Source organism: Rhinopithecus roxellana, chromosome 9 (genome assembly GCF_007565055.1).
Source record: "Rhinopithecus roxellana isolate Shanxi Qingling chromosome 9, ASM756505v1, whole genome shotgun sequence".
NCBI classification, from domain to species: Eukaryota; Metazoa; Chordata; class Mammalia; order Primates; family Cercopithecidae; genus Rhinopithecus; species Rhinopithecus roxellana.
Genome location: NC_044557.1, coordinates 142,940,402 through 142,957,791, shown reverse-complemented (window position 1 = coordinate 142,957,791; position 17,390 = coordinate 142,940,402). Strand labels below are relative to the sequence as shown.

The window sequence follows — 17,390 nt, the reverse complement described above, 5'->3', positions numbered from 1 at the left end:
TAAACATGCTAATAGGTATAGGATCACAAAGTGTGCTAGGTTCTGTGAAGGAAAAGAACAGAGACCTACGAGAAAGAATAATTTGGATGGAGGGGAGAGGCCAGTTCAGTTGATGGCTTGGACAAAGCTTTTCTGTGGAAATGGAAATTAAACTGAGACGTGAGGAAGGAATACGTTTGCCAGGCAGAAAAGGGGTAGGAAGAATATTCCAGGCAGAGGGAACAGCATGTTCACAGGAGGCTGCTGAGCTCCCTGACTACTGTATGCTTCCTGCAGATGTGTGAAGTCAAGGCCTGTGCCAGGCTTGAAGATTTGAAACTCCACCTGTGTGTGGCTGGTGCCTGAAGAGCAGGGGAGGCTGGGCATGGGGGCTCGCACCTGTAATCTCAGCACTTTCGGAGGCTGAGGCGGGTGGATCACCCGAGGTTGGGAGTTCGAGACCAGCCTGGCCAACATGGTGAAACCCCGTCTCTGCTAAAAATACAAAAATTAGCCCGGCGTTGTGTTACGTGCCTGTAATCCCAGCTACTTGAGAGGCTGAGGCAGGAGAGTCACTTGAACCTGGGAGGCGGAAGCTGCAGTGAACTGAGATTGCACCAACGCACCCCAGCCTGGGTGACAGAGTTAGACTGCATCTCAAAAAAAAAGAGGAGGGGAGAATGGGGTGCAGTGAGTGTGGAGAGGTGGGGAGGAGCATCGTCTTAGGAACGGTCCGGTTTATGCCAAGTGCAGTGGGAAGCCACTAAGAACATAGCATTTGGTCCTTGGCTGACCTTCAGTATTTAAAAACAACAAACCAATTGCAATGTTGAATGTGGATTCCAGTAATACCTGGGAATGTGGATGACTTATGAGATGCTTAATAGATAATTCCTATTTCTATTGTATTCCTATTTGTAGGAATCTGAGGCTCAGAGAGGTTAAGTAAAGTTACTTCAAGTGATAGAGCTAGTAATTGAGGCAGCCAAAGTTCAGCTTCCGGTTTTTCTAACTCTTGACCTCTTGCTCTTCCTAGTTAACTATCTCCCAAGTTTTTTTACTTAGTTATCCTAATGTTCATTTTTAATATTTGAAGAACATGCTGCATATTAATTGTTCACATTTGTGTGCCGAAGTGAATGCCCCACCCTGTATATTGACTTTTGAGCTGTTTCTAATCTCTCAAGGCTTTGGTTAGCCTTGGCTTCTGTTGGCTTTTGTTAGGCTGTTCCTTGGCTATCTAATTTTGGACCTGAAATCTCTCTGCAGTGCTGCTCTGTTGTCAGCAGGGGGCAGCTCTTGGCTTCTGATGTAGTCATCTGCTTGAGAGCATTTGGCCTTATTTAAATCAGAAAGTATTAATCAACTGATGAAAGTTTGGTGTATTTTTACCGAAATTTTGCCGTATCAAGTTTACATGATATATTTATCTGATTCTGTTATAATTAGGAATGCTGGTAGTTGCAAATAATCTGAATGTGCACGGTATAGTTGGCTAAAATGAGAATTGAATATTTTATTCATACATTCAGTGGACCAGATGTATTCACACATTAGGAAACTAGTTTGAAACTTTATTAAATTATTTATAGTGTCCTAGCCACATATATGGTGAGAATTTTTCAACCTGATTATGTTTCATAGCTTCCTTCCCAAATATGTTAAGATATAAGTCAATGAATAGAAGAGTTCGATCTTCAGAATGTTGTCCTTTTTATATGATTGAAGGGGGAAAAATAAAGACATTAACCTAATCTTGGAATTCCTCACTCTTATTTACTTTCCAGGATCACTGAACAAGAGGAGCACGTTAAGGGGGAAGATGAAGACATCCTCGGGCCTGGATATACGGAGGACTCCACTGATGTGTACAGCTCCCAGTTTGAAACCATTTTGGACAACACTTCTTTATACTACAGTGCGGAGTCCCTGGAGACATTATACTCAGAGCCTGATAGCTATTTTAGCTTTGAAATGCCCCTCACTCCAATGATACAACAGCGCATTAAAGAAGGTGGTCAGTTCTTGGAGAGGACATCAAGGGGAGGACTTCAGGATATCCTGAGTGTGTCAGCAGATGGTGGAATCGTGATGGGCTATTCTAGTGGGGTCACCAGTGGCCTGAATGATGCCAACGACTCCATCTACACGAAAGGCACCCCGGAGATTGCTTTCTGGGGAAGGTACTCGTCCCATTCTCATACATTTCATACTGGTGGTTTTTGTAGGATTTCTTCTTTGGGAATCTGAGTGTGGGATATGTTTTTAAATCATTTGGCCAATTTCTGTGGATATAAGCCAATGATGTGAGTAAAAAGTAATTTGAGTTTTAGGGCAGGGAGGACACACCTTAGGGGTTTGTCAAATTGGCAAACTGTGATCATTTTAGTCTGTGGTATTTCCTGGATGATTATATATAAATTGGATACCAAACAAATATTTGGGGATGTATCAGCTCCGACAATGGCAGTGACTTGGTGCTGTGAAAAGAACACTGAGAGATCGTAGCTTTAGTTTGGCACTGAGAGTGGTTGATGACTTCAAGAAGGTTATTTGATTAGTTCAGAGATTCCTTCATTGGAAACTAAAGTGGTGGACTATACAGTCAGCAAAGTCTCTTCCAGTCTTTCGCTCTGAGAGGTCCTATTCTGTCCTCCTGTTCTAGACATGTTGAAGGAAGGATCCAATTAGACAGATGCTTGAGAGAGCTGATATCTTGGTCTAGGCTGCGTATTTATTTTCTCTCTCTACTTTAGGATTTTAGTCTATCTGGGAGATAAAATGACACATTTTGTACGTTGTATGCACCTTGCCTGTCATCTGGGGATTCCACATCTATTTATGGATTACCCAGCATTTCATTTCTTCATGCTCGTCATCCTCAGGTTATCTACCTGCGACAATTTTATGAATTTTGTTTTGATACATTTGTGTGTGTGTATGTGTGTGTGTGTGTATGTTTGTATGGAGCTGGTGGGGGGTGTTAAATGGTGATCAGCTATTTTAAAACTGTTCAAAGCTGTATGAAATAATACCAGTGCTTTTTGTTTAAAAAAAAAAAAAAAGCTAGTAATACAGGTTTTCAATGCACCTCTCTTTTTGGGCAGTCTGTCCTGTGCTGAGCATTTTCTATAACCAATTTGAAGGTTAATAGTTCATTGGATGAGCAAATTCAGGATTGGCACCTTGTGACACTGTAGCGATGCATTTCCTTGTGAAAATGGATTGTGGATATCGGTTGTCTTATTGGGTCACAGTGAGAATAAAAAGAACAAGGTGTCAAAACCACAAGAGTTTGGTCTGAATTACTTGGGCGAGCCACTTATTTTCTCTGAAAGTTGATTTATTTATTTACGAAATGGGGTGAACGATCCAGTGTGTTGTGAGGCCGTGAGATTTAAAGGGTTAATAGAGACTAACGCACCTCACACAGGACATGGTACAAAGCAGAGCCTGGGTAAGTGTGTGCATATGAACTGGTTGCCTGGTTAGTCCACATCTAGACTTCCTGTATCTCTGAGATCAGAATGTCTGTCAGTGGAAGAGTCCTGGAGAGGAAGCATCCCTGAAAACAGTGTCCCTGCAAGGGGGTGCTCCTCGGCAGAGGGTGCCACCTTAGTCCTCCCCTTTTACCATCATCTCTGAGGACTGCAAATTGTGATAAAATGCTGTAGGAAAGGTTTGCAGATAATCTCATGGAAATCCCAACTCAGTTTTCTAGGGTGAGTGGAAGTTGTTTCTATTACACACCAAACATGGTTTGGGGAACTGAAGCATTTTGGGCGGAGAGGCTTCACTGCAGAAGCCACAGGGAGTGGTTGTAAGTGAAGCCAAGAGATGAACATCAGTGAAGGAATTGGGTGAAAGGTTTGTTAAATGTACGGCTTGTGCACTTAGAACGGGAGGTTGTCATCGTTTGGGCCAGCATGGGTGCCAGTCACGAGGATGGACAGAGTTAAATAGTTGAGAGAGAGTATTGGAGTGGGTTAGAGTGTTTTAGCGTCTCAGATTTGAACAGTGGTATCCTTCAGGCTGTGTTGAGATAAAGTTTCAGCTGTGTCCCTTCATTGTCAAACTAGGAGATCTTGTCTAGTAGTAAAGGACCACATTCTAGTGCTGAGTGACAAGCACCTTGGAGACATGCCAGCTCACCTCTCCCCAAGCCCGGGCACTCCTCCTGTACGATTCCTGACGGCGGTCATCCTGCCGTGCACTGAGCACTGCCAGTGGCTTGGACAGACAAGCTTGCGGGACCCCCCATTTTGTGTTATTTGAGGTTGGCATATGATAATAAGTAGTTATAAGTGGAGGAAGCTTTATTTTCTGATGTACGCCTCTATTCAAGGTTAAAAGGTAGGGCAGGTTTAATGATCCTAAGAAATTTTAAGAAAACTGGAAAACTCATATTTTTCTTTACCCTCTTCTGCCTTCCATGGTGATTTGGAGAAGCTGCAACCACAAAAGAATGTGTTAGTATTGTGGGTTAGAGAATTAGGACATTTTACTACTTGAATGGGCCTCAGATAGCTTTTTAAAATTTTTTTTAAATAATATAGAATCTGTATTCCAGTTTGGTGGGATATATTACCCAAAGCCACGTGGCTGTCTTGTGATAGATACTGTACTAGAATTCAAGTTGTCTGACTCCTAGGCCAGATTCATTCACTGTGCTGGGTGTTGGTTCTCTCATATTGTTATTCTTCTTTTGATCTGATTTCTCTCATGCCATGTGTCGATAAAGCCGGAAGTCTGAGATTATCTGTTTTCAAGAAACTAAGTTCTCAATGTAGAGCTGCTTATTGGTGGTGGTGGTGGCAGTGTATGCGTTCAATTTGAGGGAAAATTTACCAGGTCAATAACAAACATGTTTTCACATATTTTTAAAGCAATCAGTGAGCTGGCCTTTTAAAATTTCGTCTATGTTAAAATATCCCTCTGCTGAGGTAAGGAAGTGGACATTGAGGTATTAAGCCTGTCCTTCAGCCAAGCACTGAGGGCCCAAGTGTTAGAATTAAAGGGAAAAAAAAAATTCAATTGTATTAATATATTTACAAAAGAAAAGTGATAAGTAAAAGCAGTGCCCATGCCTTCATTCCATCTGTGTTCACCTGCCTCTCCTGCTTCCTTGCTAGAGGTGGGGGTCTGAGCACATTGGATAAAGTGAGCTCTGAGGAAGGCACAGAAGACAAGGAATAAGACTAATGAATTCTCCCCTGATCACGCCTCCTTGATATTTGGTAGACGTGAACCAAGGAAATTAAGTATTGATTTTAATGTATAAAGTGTTAGTCGTTAGCTTGTAAAAAATATTATTACTTTAGCTAGTCTCTGAATATAATTGTGTGTCATATGTAGCCCATAGATTTTATTTATTTAGTAAACACATGATGTTTGGTTCTCATCATGAGCTAGGAGGAAGGAAGGAACTATTAGTGTTCTAATTTTCCAAATAAGGAAACCGAGATGCAGAGAGGCTGAGTAACTTGCTCAAGGTCACACAGATGGTAAGTGGCATACTCAGCCCTCGAACACAGGCAGCCAGCCTCCAGAGCCCGTGCTCTTACTGGACTGTGCTGAACTGGACCAAGGGATAATGATTTCATGGTAGATCTAGAACAAGACCAGATATCTTCAACAAAACAAAAATGTATTTGCTTTGGTATTGCCTAGATTTCCTTTTAAATCCTTTTCTGTTTCAACATCTGTCTTTACTTTGTCATTAAAGATTATTTCATTGGCAGTATTGGACGGTAATTTTTTCTGAACACAGGATGACATTGTTCTTGGCTGAATTGCTCTTTTAGAGAAAGGTGAGAGAGGTGGGGAAAGCTGACTGGGGTGTTGTAGCACTTAGTTCTTTCCCTCAGAAATGCCTTCCAGGCTTGGGCTCAGCCATCCTTTGGTGGCCAGAGGGACGTTGTTCATCCCTGTTACTCTCTCTACTCAAGTCAAAGAAGAAAATATTCCAAATCTATAATATTCTAGTATCCAGTTGGGAAAGACTTTTTTTTTTTTTTCAGTGCCTGTCTATTTGTCTTTAAAAGTATTAAATGCCTTTGTGACATCAAGCAGCTCACTCTGTGTAAGGTGAAAAAGCCTCTTAAAATCCTGGAATAAATCTGCACGGACTATTAGGTTGCCACAAACGTAATTAAGGTTTTTGTCATTACTTTCAATGGCAAACTGCAGTTACTTTTGCACCAGCCTAATACATTCTCCCAGGTGCTCTGCCTTCCTGTTGATCAGTGAGCCACATGTCAGCCAGAAACAGCTCACCCTATGCATGGAACGCAATAGTTTAATGAAGAAGCAAAGAGAAGCATCCCCTCCCTGTGTGGTCCAGCTACATGGCACTCAGGCTGACCAGGGGTCAGTGGTGCTGTGTGAAGTCCTGTCACATGGCTCCAAAATTAGAAAGGATAATTAGAGACTTACAGTTACACCCGTTTCAATGGGTTCCGTTGTGTCTGGGTGCTTCTCGCTGGCCGGCTTATCAGCGGATGACCACAACTCCAATCAGTAAGTTCTTAAGGCACAAGTGTTGTCACTGTGACCATCAACAGAGCTGAATATTGTCCATTTCCATTGAGCTTGGGTTTGGACAGGAGAAAAAGAAATAGTAAATACAGTGACATGGCAGGAACTTGTTTTTTGGTTCCCTGAAATATATGAAGCTGGTTTTTGAGATAACCTTTGTAGTGTGATGGATCTATTTTATGTCTTAGCTTCCTAGTTTTCCTTTCAGATCTTGCTCAGGATACCAACGGTACAGCGGAACAGGTGAATTACATCTGCGTGCAGCTGATCTGCCTGAGGGAAGCACTTCAGTCTGTCTTCAGCTCACTCTGAATTTAATATTTGTGGGGACTTTTTTGCCTTGCTCTTATTTTTTTCTCTCTTTTCTCAAATGGAATGCAGTGTTTGGAAATTACTCTCTTTCTTCCTCAGTTTTTCTCTATCCATATTGTTTGTCCGCTTAGGAAGAATTCATGTGAAAGAAGAAGTAGAAATTTGTTGAAATGTGATTTGAAAAATTGTTTCAGCATCCCAGTTTAAACTTGAAGCCACTTTAATATAATACATAAATATAAGAGAATAAATTAAAAATAATGTGACATTAGTGAAGCTGGTGACAGAGAACAACATTTTGATGTTGTGAAATTGGAGAGATCTGGCTGCCCACGGAGCTCCCGGCTTCTCTTCTGCCATTCGTGGTGGGAAGCTCTGCCGCCTCGTGACGTCATGAGCTGGTTGCTGTTGCTTCAGTAATCTCTTTAATCCTTTTCTTCCACATTTTAACTTTGTTCAGTCAAAAAAGAGGTTCTCATTTTTCTCTCTCTGGGTTCTTTCCAAAGTAATATAATGGTGATTTGATTTTTTTTTTTTTAACCACAAAGGAGTTCCAGATCCATGATGTGGGTTAGGGGCTCTTCCAGGTCTCAGAACCGGTTGTTCCTGGTTTTGAATTGTTTCACTTTCTAAGTGTGTATTTATGAATAAATACATAAAATCCGAGACCCTTTCCAAGTGTAAAATGAAATTAACAATACCTATGTTGTAAAGGAAGGAGGAGCATATGAGATTAATCAGATGGAACAAAAATGAAGAAAAGAAAGTCACGTGGCCTAACGATGTCTGGTACACAGTAGGAGCTCATTAAATACAAATGAATACCAACGACAGTAGTAACCCAGAGAAAAGTTATCCTGCCACTTGGCCATGGACAGAAGCCCTGCACCAGACACTTCCTCCAGGGCTTCCCTAGAAATTACTTTCTTTCTGTGAAGCGTAGTGCACTGTGGTAGGTGGAATAAACCTGGAGAGTTGACATAGAAGACAGGAGGCGAAGCCATCCTCTTTCTTGGCAGCTTGATCTCGGGCAGGTCTTTTCATTCGTGGAACTTCTGATTGCTCATTGGTAAGATGGAAATAGCCTTATCAACCAATTTACAGTTTTGTGGTAAGACTTTGCTAAGTTCTAGTTTGTGGATACTTATTTTAAACCTATTATGGGTTTTGTAGTAGTCTAAGAGTCTAGGGAATAATGAGAAAATAGATAAGAAACAGCCTGGTAAAAAGAAAGATGCAAGGATTTGATGAATGTTTGACTCTAGGACACGTGGGACTGAGTCAAAGTGATTGTGAGAGTTCAAGCATGGGTGACTGGCTGGAGCAAGAGACCCTCCACCGGAGTTGGGGGAAGCAGCAGGGTTGGCAGGAGGACACCTCGTGGGATCAGATACAAAGAGGTCGAATTGGAGGACAGAGAGGGTTACTTGTGTAGGGCTGGTGGGAATATGGGACTGAAGGTCACTGGAGAGACTTTGGAGTCACCCTTGTAGACGTGACACTTGCAGCTGTGGGCATGAGAAAGCTCTGAAGGGTGAGGAGTGGGCTGAGGGTGGGACTGTGAGGGGCTCACACAGGAGCCCTTAGGTTTTACTTATGTGTCCTTCTAATGCCATCTCTGTAGAAAATGTGCCGTGTAAGGTCAGTTTCCTGGCAGCTCTTCTGTGCTTTGTCCCTTCTCCAACAGTGGGTCGATTGTCAGGGAGCCCAGGATGGAAGCTAAGTGCACTGTGGGTCCTTGGTTGTTCTTTCAGTGCCCTTCAGACAGCCCTCACCCTGTTGGTCTTGTGCCCTCCCTGTTTGGTCCCTCTTTTATAAATTAGCGATGACCTCAGGAAATGGTCCTGGATTTGAGATAGCCTATTCCTGGAGACATTCTGATTCTGTGGTTTAAACCTTAAAACAAACCGAAGTCATTCCCTGGATATTGGTGGCTATTAATGTGAAGAGCATGGTGGGGCGCCTGTTATTTGGATGAGCTTTGATCAAAGAATGGCATCAAATGATAACGGACATTGGAAGTATGAGTGATTACAAGGAGAATCATGGGTCTAAATAAAAACTGGAATGGTGGTTAATACTTCAATTGATCGAGATGATACAGCAGTATTTTTATTCCTGTATCAGTACGCTATTTAACTTTTAAAGGAAGTGATGTTCACGTTAGCAGAGGTCTCTTAGCACCATATTTGCAATACTGGATGTAATCCATCGAACCTTGGTTTGGGGAGGAAAAAAAGACACCGACTTTCCTGAGTAAATCGTTCTCTGAAGGCGTTTTACACAGGAGTACAAATTTGCCTGAACTCCAAAGGGGCTGGTTTACAGTACTTGAATCTTGTTTTTCACTTTATAAGCTCGCTGTAAACTGAAATACAGACCTACAGGCAAACCTCATTTTATTGCACTTAGCTTTATTGCTCTTTGAAGATAATCTTTTTTTTTTTTATTCAAATTACAGATTTGTGGCAGCCCTGCCTCACACAAGTCTTTTGGTGCCATTTTTTCTGATGACAGGTGCTCACTTTGTGTCTCTGTGTCACATTTTAGTAATTACCTCAGTGTTTCCGGCTTTTTCATTACTGTTGAATCTGTTATGGTGACTGTGGTCAGAGATCTTTGATGTTACTATTGTCATCGTTTCGGAGCACCACAAACCGTGCCCATATAACATGGCAAACCTTATCAGGTTGGTTTTGTGTGTTCTGATTGCTCCATGAAATCAACTGTTCCCGCCCCCCTCTCCCTCTCCTCAGGCCTGTTCCCTGAGACACACAATATTGAGATTAGGACAGTTAATAACCCTGCAGTGCCTCTAAATGTTCAAATGAAAGGAAGAGTTTCACGTCTCTCACTTTAAATAAAATTCTAGAAAGGATTAAACTTGGTAAGGAAGGCATGTTGAAAGCCAAAATACGCTGAAAGCTAGACCTCTTACACCAATCAGCCAAGTGGTGAATGCAATGAAAAGTTCTTGAAAGAAATTAAAAGTGCTGCTTCATTGAACCTATGAATCATAAGAGAAACGCCTTATTTCTGGATAGAGAAAGTTTTAATGGTCTGGATAGAAGATCAAATCAGTCACAATGTCTCCTTAGGCTAAAGCCAGAGCAAGGCTTTAACTCTCTTCAATTCTGTGAAAGCTGAGAGGTGAGGGAACTGCAGCCAAAAAGCTGGAAGCCAGCAGAGATTGGTTTATGAGGTTTAAGGAAAGAAGCCATCTCCATAACATAAAAGTACTAGGCGAAGCAGCAGGTACTGATGTAGAAGCTGCAGCGAGTTATCCAGATCTACTGGGATAATTGATAGAGGGAGCTACACTAAACAACACATTTTCATTGTAAACCAAATAGCCGTCTGTTGGAAAAAGATGCTGTCTAGGACTTTCTTAGCTACAGAGTACGAGGCATTGCCTTTTCTTAAAGCTTAAAAGGACAAGCTGACCCTTCTTAGGAGCTAATAGAGCTGGTGACACTAAGTTGAAGTTAGTGCTTATTTTCCATGCTGAAAATCCCACGGCCCTTCAGAATTATATTTAAATCTACTCTGGCCTGGCATGGTGGCTAACACTTGTAATCCCAGCACTTTGGGAGGCCGAGGCGGGCAGATCACCTAAGGTCAGTAGACCAGCCTGACCAACATGGTGAAACCCCTTCTCTACTAAAAATACAAAAATTAGCTGGGTGTGGTGGTGGGTGCCTGTAATCCTAGCTACTCAGGAGGCTGAGGCAGGAGAATCACTAGAACCCAGGAGGCGGAGGTTGCAGTGAGCCGAGATGGTGCCATTGCACTCCAGCCTGGACAGCAAGAGCAAAACTCCATCTCAAAAAAAAAAAAAAAAAAAAAAAAACCCACTGTACCTGTACTCTAGAAATGGAACTACAAAGGCTAGATAACAGCACATCTGCTGACAGCATGGTTTACTGACTATTTTAAGCCCACTGTTAAGACCTACTGCTTAGGGGAAAAAAACGGAAAAAAGATTTTTCAAAATACTACTGCTACTCATTGACAAGATGCCTGGTCACCCGGGAGCTCTGATGGAGCTGTACAAGAAGACTGATGCTGTTCTCTTGCCTGCCCACACAATATCCATTCTGCAAGCCGTGGATCAAGGAGTAATTTTGACTTTGAACTTTTCTGGAAGGAATGTATTGTGTAAAGCTGTAGCCACTGTAGATGGTGATTCCTCTGATGGATCTGGGCAAAGTCAGTTGAAAACCTTCTGGAAAGGAGTCACCATTCTAGATGCCATTAAGAACATTTGTGATTTGTGGGAGGAGGAGGTCAAAATAGCAACATGAATAGGAATTTGGAAGGTGTTGATTCCAACCTTCATGAATGACTGAGTGGTTCGAAACTTCCAGTAGATCAAGCAACTGCAGATGTGGTGGAAATAGCAAGTGAACGAGAAGTGGAGCCTTAAGATGTGACTGAATTGCTGCAGTGTCGTGATAAAACTTTAATAAATGAAGAGTTGCTTCTTAGGGGTGAATAAAGAAAATGGTTTCTTGAGATAAGTCTACTCTTGATGAAAATGCTGTGAACCTCATTGAGATGACTACAAAGGATTTGGAATATTTCTTAAACTTAGTTAATAAAACAATGGCAGGGTTTGAGAGGATTGACTTTAATTTTGAAAAAAAAAAAAAAAAGTTTTGTGGTGGGTGAGAGACTATCAAGTAGCCTCACAGGCTACAGAGAAATATTTTATGGAAAGAAGAGTCCATTGATGCAGCAAACTTCATTTTTGTCTTGTTTTCAGAAATTGCCACAGCCACCCCAACCTTCTGCAACCACCACCCTGATCAGTCAGCAGCCATCAACATTGAGGCAAGTCCCTCCATCAGCAAAGATTAGGACTTGCTGAATACTCAGATGATCATTAGCATTTTTTAGCAATTAAGTTTGTTTTTAGATGAAAGTATGTACACTGTTGTTTTCAGACATAATGCTGCTGCACACTGAGAAACTACAGCGTAAACCTAACTCTTATCGGCACCAGAAAATCCAGAAATTTGTATCACTTGCTCTATTGTGCTATTTGCTTTATTGCAGCATTCTGGAATTGAACCAGCAATATATCCAAAGTATGTCTGTCTATTGAATTGGCTGAAACTATTAGCAGAGCCTTCATTTTTTAGCACTTGAGACAGACAGTGGCCATGGTGCAAGGGAAGGTAAATATGTTTCTCATGAATGCTAATGAGGATTGATATTAAACTATCCTGTCTAATGTTACATAGATGCTTCCATTTTGTAATCCCCATACCTCATATGCTGTTTCTTATGCTTGTGCCTGACGCTGTGTTTGCAGGTATTCTAGTGGTCTCTGAATCTAAAATTAAAAGAAAGGAAAGCCTTACAAATCACACACCCTGAACTCCTGCGATTTTCTGATGTTTTTACTCACCATCTTGCTACCCAGCAGCATTCACTTGGGAGCTTATTAGAATTGCAGAAACTCGGGCCCCACCCTGACCTACTACATTAGAATCTGCATTTTAACAAGAGGTCCACGTGGTTCCCATTCACGTGGAAGTTTGCAAAGCACTGGTCTACAACAGTGGTCCATGCAGCAAACCTTGAGTAGTAAAGCTGTAGTACAGTGTTCTCAAACTTGATTGCACATTAAAATCAGACAGGGAGCTCTGTAAGCTTCTCATCTCCGGGCTTCATCAGTCAGAGATTCTACTTGTTAGAGTAGCACCTGGACATGGATAGCTGTAAAAGCTTCCCAGGTGATTCTGATGTGCAGCCTAGGTTCTCAACCCCTTGCTGCTCCCAGGTGTGGGCCTCAGATTAACAGACATCACCTGCGCCTGGTTAGAAATGTGTCTCAGACATCATCCTAGACCCACTCGAGCAAAATTTGCATTTTAACACATTCCCAGGTGATCCATGAGCACGTTCAAGTTTGAGAGGCATTTATTGGAAGTTGCTTAGACGCAGAATACAGAGTGGAGCCAGTCTCTCTTCTCAGCGGGAGTGAGCCTGTTAAAGGTAACTGCTTTTGGAGAGGAGGATTCTCCTGACGGAGGTTTGTAAGAGTGAGTGCTCCTGGCTGTGGACCTGGAAATGATTTCTTCTGTTGTCTTTGGTGTGGTGGTGATAGGGAGTCCATCCAAACGACACCAGCCGAGGTTGGTTGATTTTCCTGCCTAGGAAACAGTATGGTTTGGTGGTGAAGAGTGTGGGTTCTTAAGTCGGAGTGGTTTGGTTCAAATTTTAGTCAATTCTCTCTCTAAATCATTTACTGGCACTTCATGAGAACTCAATAAATGTTGGCTATTATCAGTAATAACAGTGCTTGAAACGTTGTCTTTAAAACCTCTTCAGAGTCACTTAGTATGAAGGGACTGTGGTAAATTCCAATCGACTTGAGATGTTGTTTTTCTGTAATAATAATTCTAAGAGCCTTCAGTTCCTTGACTGAGGAAGTTTAATGATAGATTCTTTTATTGTCTTTATAATTACTCTATTTAGAAGCCCACCTCAATGCAAACAAGGGGATATTTTCTTGTCAGAGGGATACTATGAAGTCTTTCGTATAGAGAAAATAAGCTGTATTGAATAGTTACGATTGTGAAACAATCCTAAAAGTTCATTATTCATAGTTGACATTCATTTAGCAACTGTTTGAGGATTCAGCACATAGTATTGAAAGTATTAGCTACAGGCCTGTCCTTTCTGTTAGGCCGTGGTCTTCTCAAGTTCTACGTTTTGGGACTTGGAGAACCCCTGGCATAGTGGTAAGCACATATTGGGCACTCAGTTTTTGTTGAATGAAGAACTTAATGAGCAGCTGCTCTATGGTAGATATCAAGGTGTCTCCCAAACAGGCAGATCACATAACTTCAGAAATAATTCTAGTGCCGAGCGCAGAGAGCCAGGCTGTACGGTTCCAAGGTGGGGGGGCTACTTGCATCGTGGGATGCCATGGAGGCCCTTGTGGGGGTGCTGCGTTTTGAGGTGGGCTGTGAAGGATGAGTTGGCTATGTGTACAGGGTTGTGGGTGGCATGGAGCAGGGTGACGTGCCAGATAGAAGGAGCTAAACTATGGCAGAAGGAGTAGCAGCTGCTTGGATTTGGGGATTTGAGAGTGAAGGGAATTGTTAACCTCTGCCTCCTGTTCTGTTAATCGTCCAGACTGAACAGGTGTTGCTACACTCAAAGAGGTTGTAGCCTTTATGCAGTTGGCTTTCTAAAGCTTCTGTAACATTTGAGGCATACCAAAAACTGTACACAATAATAAACCCCTGTGATCTCATCATCCCACTTAGGACATAAAAGCATTTCAGATGAATTGCAGACTCCTCTCCTCTTTATGCCGCCAGGTCCGATTCCTCTGTTTCCTTCCCTAGGTAGTGAAGTAACCATGAGCTGTGAACCTCACTGAGCTGTTGATGTTTATCATTCCTTTGGAGATGTGCATCTGTAACCGTGACACAGTGTTGTTTCACACAGCTTTCCAACTTCATACACATGCTCTCTTGTTTCCTTTTGTGAAACTGGCCATTGTGTCTCAGTTCTTTGATGGGTGCAGGTTGCCTTTGCCTGGCAGTGGTGCCTGCTTTTTGAGGACATACCTGTGTTTCTAGATTGTCCGTTTTTCTCAGTATTCGAAATTCATTCTTATTGACTCGGCCCTAGTTCGATCGGTTTAATTGCTGTATAATATTCATTAAGTGAACATACTATAACCTGTTTTTTTCATTTGTCTATTTATGGGCATTTTGACTGTGTGGTTATGTCAGACAGCGTGGCGATGTGCAGAGCCTTCACGTGGCTTTTTGGGCACACATGGAAGAACTTCTCTAGGCTGGGTATATATTTAGGAATAAAATTACTGCATGGTAAGTATAATCATTTTCTGGTGAACCAGAACATTCTTGAAAGGGCATATTACATGGTCTTCGAGTGTATAATTTTTATCCACTTCTATTTAGAAGTGATGTCTGTGAGTCTGAGGCCCACACCTGGGAGCAGCAAGGGGTTGACAACTTAGGCTGTACATCAGAATCGCCTGGGAAGTTTTTAACGCTATCCATGTCCAGATGCCACTCTAACAAATAGAATCTCTGACGGTGAAGCCTGGAGATGAGAAGCTTACAGAGCTCCCTGTGTGATTCTAATGTGCAATCAAGTTTGAGAACACTGTAGCTTTACTCCTCCAGGTTTGCTGCATGGACCACTGTTGTAGACCGGTGCTTTGCAAACTTCCACGTGAATGTTCTTGTTAAAATGCAGATTCTAATGTAGTAGGTCAGGGTGGGGCCGGGAATTGTTTAGACCACCCTAAACTTCTGTTTAGAAAATAATTTTGAGTCTTTTAAATGTCCAGGTCCTGATAATCCTCATATCCCAACAGAAATAGCAGGAGCCCAAGGAAAATCGTGGAAAAGGGACTGAAGTGAGGCTGGTCTTTTCCCTGTTAGGGGCTGACACACACTCTGCCATCCATTGGTTAGGTCTGGCGACCACGGCTTCCAGTGGCTCTCAGCTCCTGCTGTCCCTGGTTTCTCGGATGCTTCTGTGGCAGTTGTTGCCTGTGTCTGACAGCTGTGAGTGTCGCCTGGCCACTTACGTGTCTGAAGCAGGCTTTGGACAACAGGACAATACATATTTTCACATCCACGAGCAGGAAAACCAAAACTAGAAATGAAAATAGAAAAACACAAATTACATAAGATTGTGTGAATTTGACGGAGCTGAATTGTGTATAATATAAACGACTTAAATCTATTTTGTTGTCTATTTCAGTCATTTCTTTAGGACCAGGCTGTGTGTGCTGTAGGAAACTGCAGTCTATAAAGTAGTTGTTCAAAAAACTTCAGTGCTGTTAAACCAAATCAGTGCCGAAGTTACTTTGTTTTGAACAATGCTGAACAAATGTCTCACTTCCCTTAAACAGCAACCACTCCAAATAAGTGGAGACAGTTGCCTTTTCTGCCTGCTGTCAGCTTGCTCTCTGGCTCTTAAAGAGTTAAACTGGAGGTTTGTGAGGTCATGAGTGACTTCACTGGGTCTGGACTTTTGTAGCAGGTCTCTTGGAGGGAAGCTCTGTTGAGAGAGGAGGCTGGGAAGAGGGGGACGTCCTCCTTCAACTTCTTTCAAGTTCGTATCCCTGAGCCCCTGAGGGATCCAGTGGCATTCTGGGAGAATGTCACTGCGGAGTCAGTGTGTAGCAGTTTGTACTGGCAACAGAAGCAGCTTTAGAAGTACATTAAAAGAGCCAGTGCGGAAGATGAAAGTTTGCTGAGCAGATGGAATGGGAGAATGCTCTTCAATTCGTGACAGAATTATGGGCAGACTGTTTGCTGACGGAGGTAACTGGAATTTGGTTTATTGCCTTTGTCTGGTCCTAGGCAGTGCTGGATTATGTATAATTGTAATTGTAGAGACTTCCTTGGATTTGAAAATAAATTGTTTCAAATGAAAAGCATTGTAAGGAGATCCTAGGAGAAAGACTTAGGAACATGATCATATGTTAATTTCTAAATAAGGATGACAAATGAAGAGTATGTTTATTACAGTGTCTACAATGTTTGGGCAAAATGAGATTTTTCCCTAATGGAGTTGTGCTGCTCTTTGAGGTGCTTAGACGTAGCTTGGTCTACCTAGACTGCATGTGGACTCCAGCTACGCTTTGAGAAACTTCATCCGGGCTGTGGAATGTCACTAATTTGAGCTTGGTCATGTAGTGAGGTCCGTAATGACTACTGCAGAAGGCTATCGTTCTTATTCTGGTGTATCACTGCTCTGAAAGGAAAGTTAGCTGTGCTGTTAGTATGGAAAGATGATTCATCTTAGAATTCAATGTTACGCCTGAAACTTCAAAGACTAACCAGTTATCGAATGAAAAGGGCATAGGGAGTTTTTTTGTTTTCTTTTTCGCCCCCCGCTGGAGTTGAGGGAATTTCAGCCTCAGGGTTTCTTTGTGGAAAAGTTTCTGTTGTCATGTTCAACAGGCAGGGGATAAGTGAGGTCAAGGATGCTAAAGAAGGGGAAGTGAGCCTAGCCCACTGACAGTATGTCCATTTTCAAGATGCCTGGAATTGAAGAGTAATTCATGACCATCCAAAACCCAGCAAGAACTCCAGGGCTTGAACTTCCAGGGTAGTCAATGATTATAACAGGCATATTTGTGGGTATGCATTGCTAAAACTGGCTTTTCTAGCCTTGACTACGGATTGTAAGTTCCTATTTCCAGTATTTTATAATGCCGTTTGTCTGGCTAGCCCATCAGTATAACAATTTTGCCTCTTCTGTTTGGACATTTTGTTTTATAACTTTAATACAAAATGACAGAATACTTGAGGGAAAAAAGGCCATTAAACATATTTTATGAGAGGCCTAAGCAGGGTGGCTGTGAGTCTGATTTAGGAGTCATAGGCCCATAGGCTTAAGTTTTACTCCTTACAGCTTGGCCTCTAGCGAGTTACTTAACCATCCCTGAAGTTCACCTTCCTCCTAAATGAAATAGGAATGATAGTAGTATCTAGCATGAGGGGTGGTGGCTGTGAGGATTAACTAGTGTGTAGTGCTTGGGAAGCAAAGAC

General features: G+C 42.2%; 1 protein-coding gene across 1 annotated transcript in view; it reads left to right on the top strand.

The window, feature by feature from the left end:
* The window catches only part of PSD3 (pleckstrin and Sec7 domain containing 3), a 492,789-nt gene that overhangs the window by 143,363 nt on the left and 332,036 nt on the right, over nucleotides 1-17,390 (top strand). Inside the window, exon 4 of the mRNA XM_010363497.2 lies at nucleotides 1,767-2,162. Within this exon, the coding sequence (XP_010361799.1) occupies nucleotides 1,767-2,162 (396 nt within the window). The remainder of the gene's footprint in view (nucleotides 1-1,766; nucleotides 2,163-17,390) is intronic.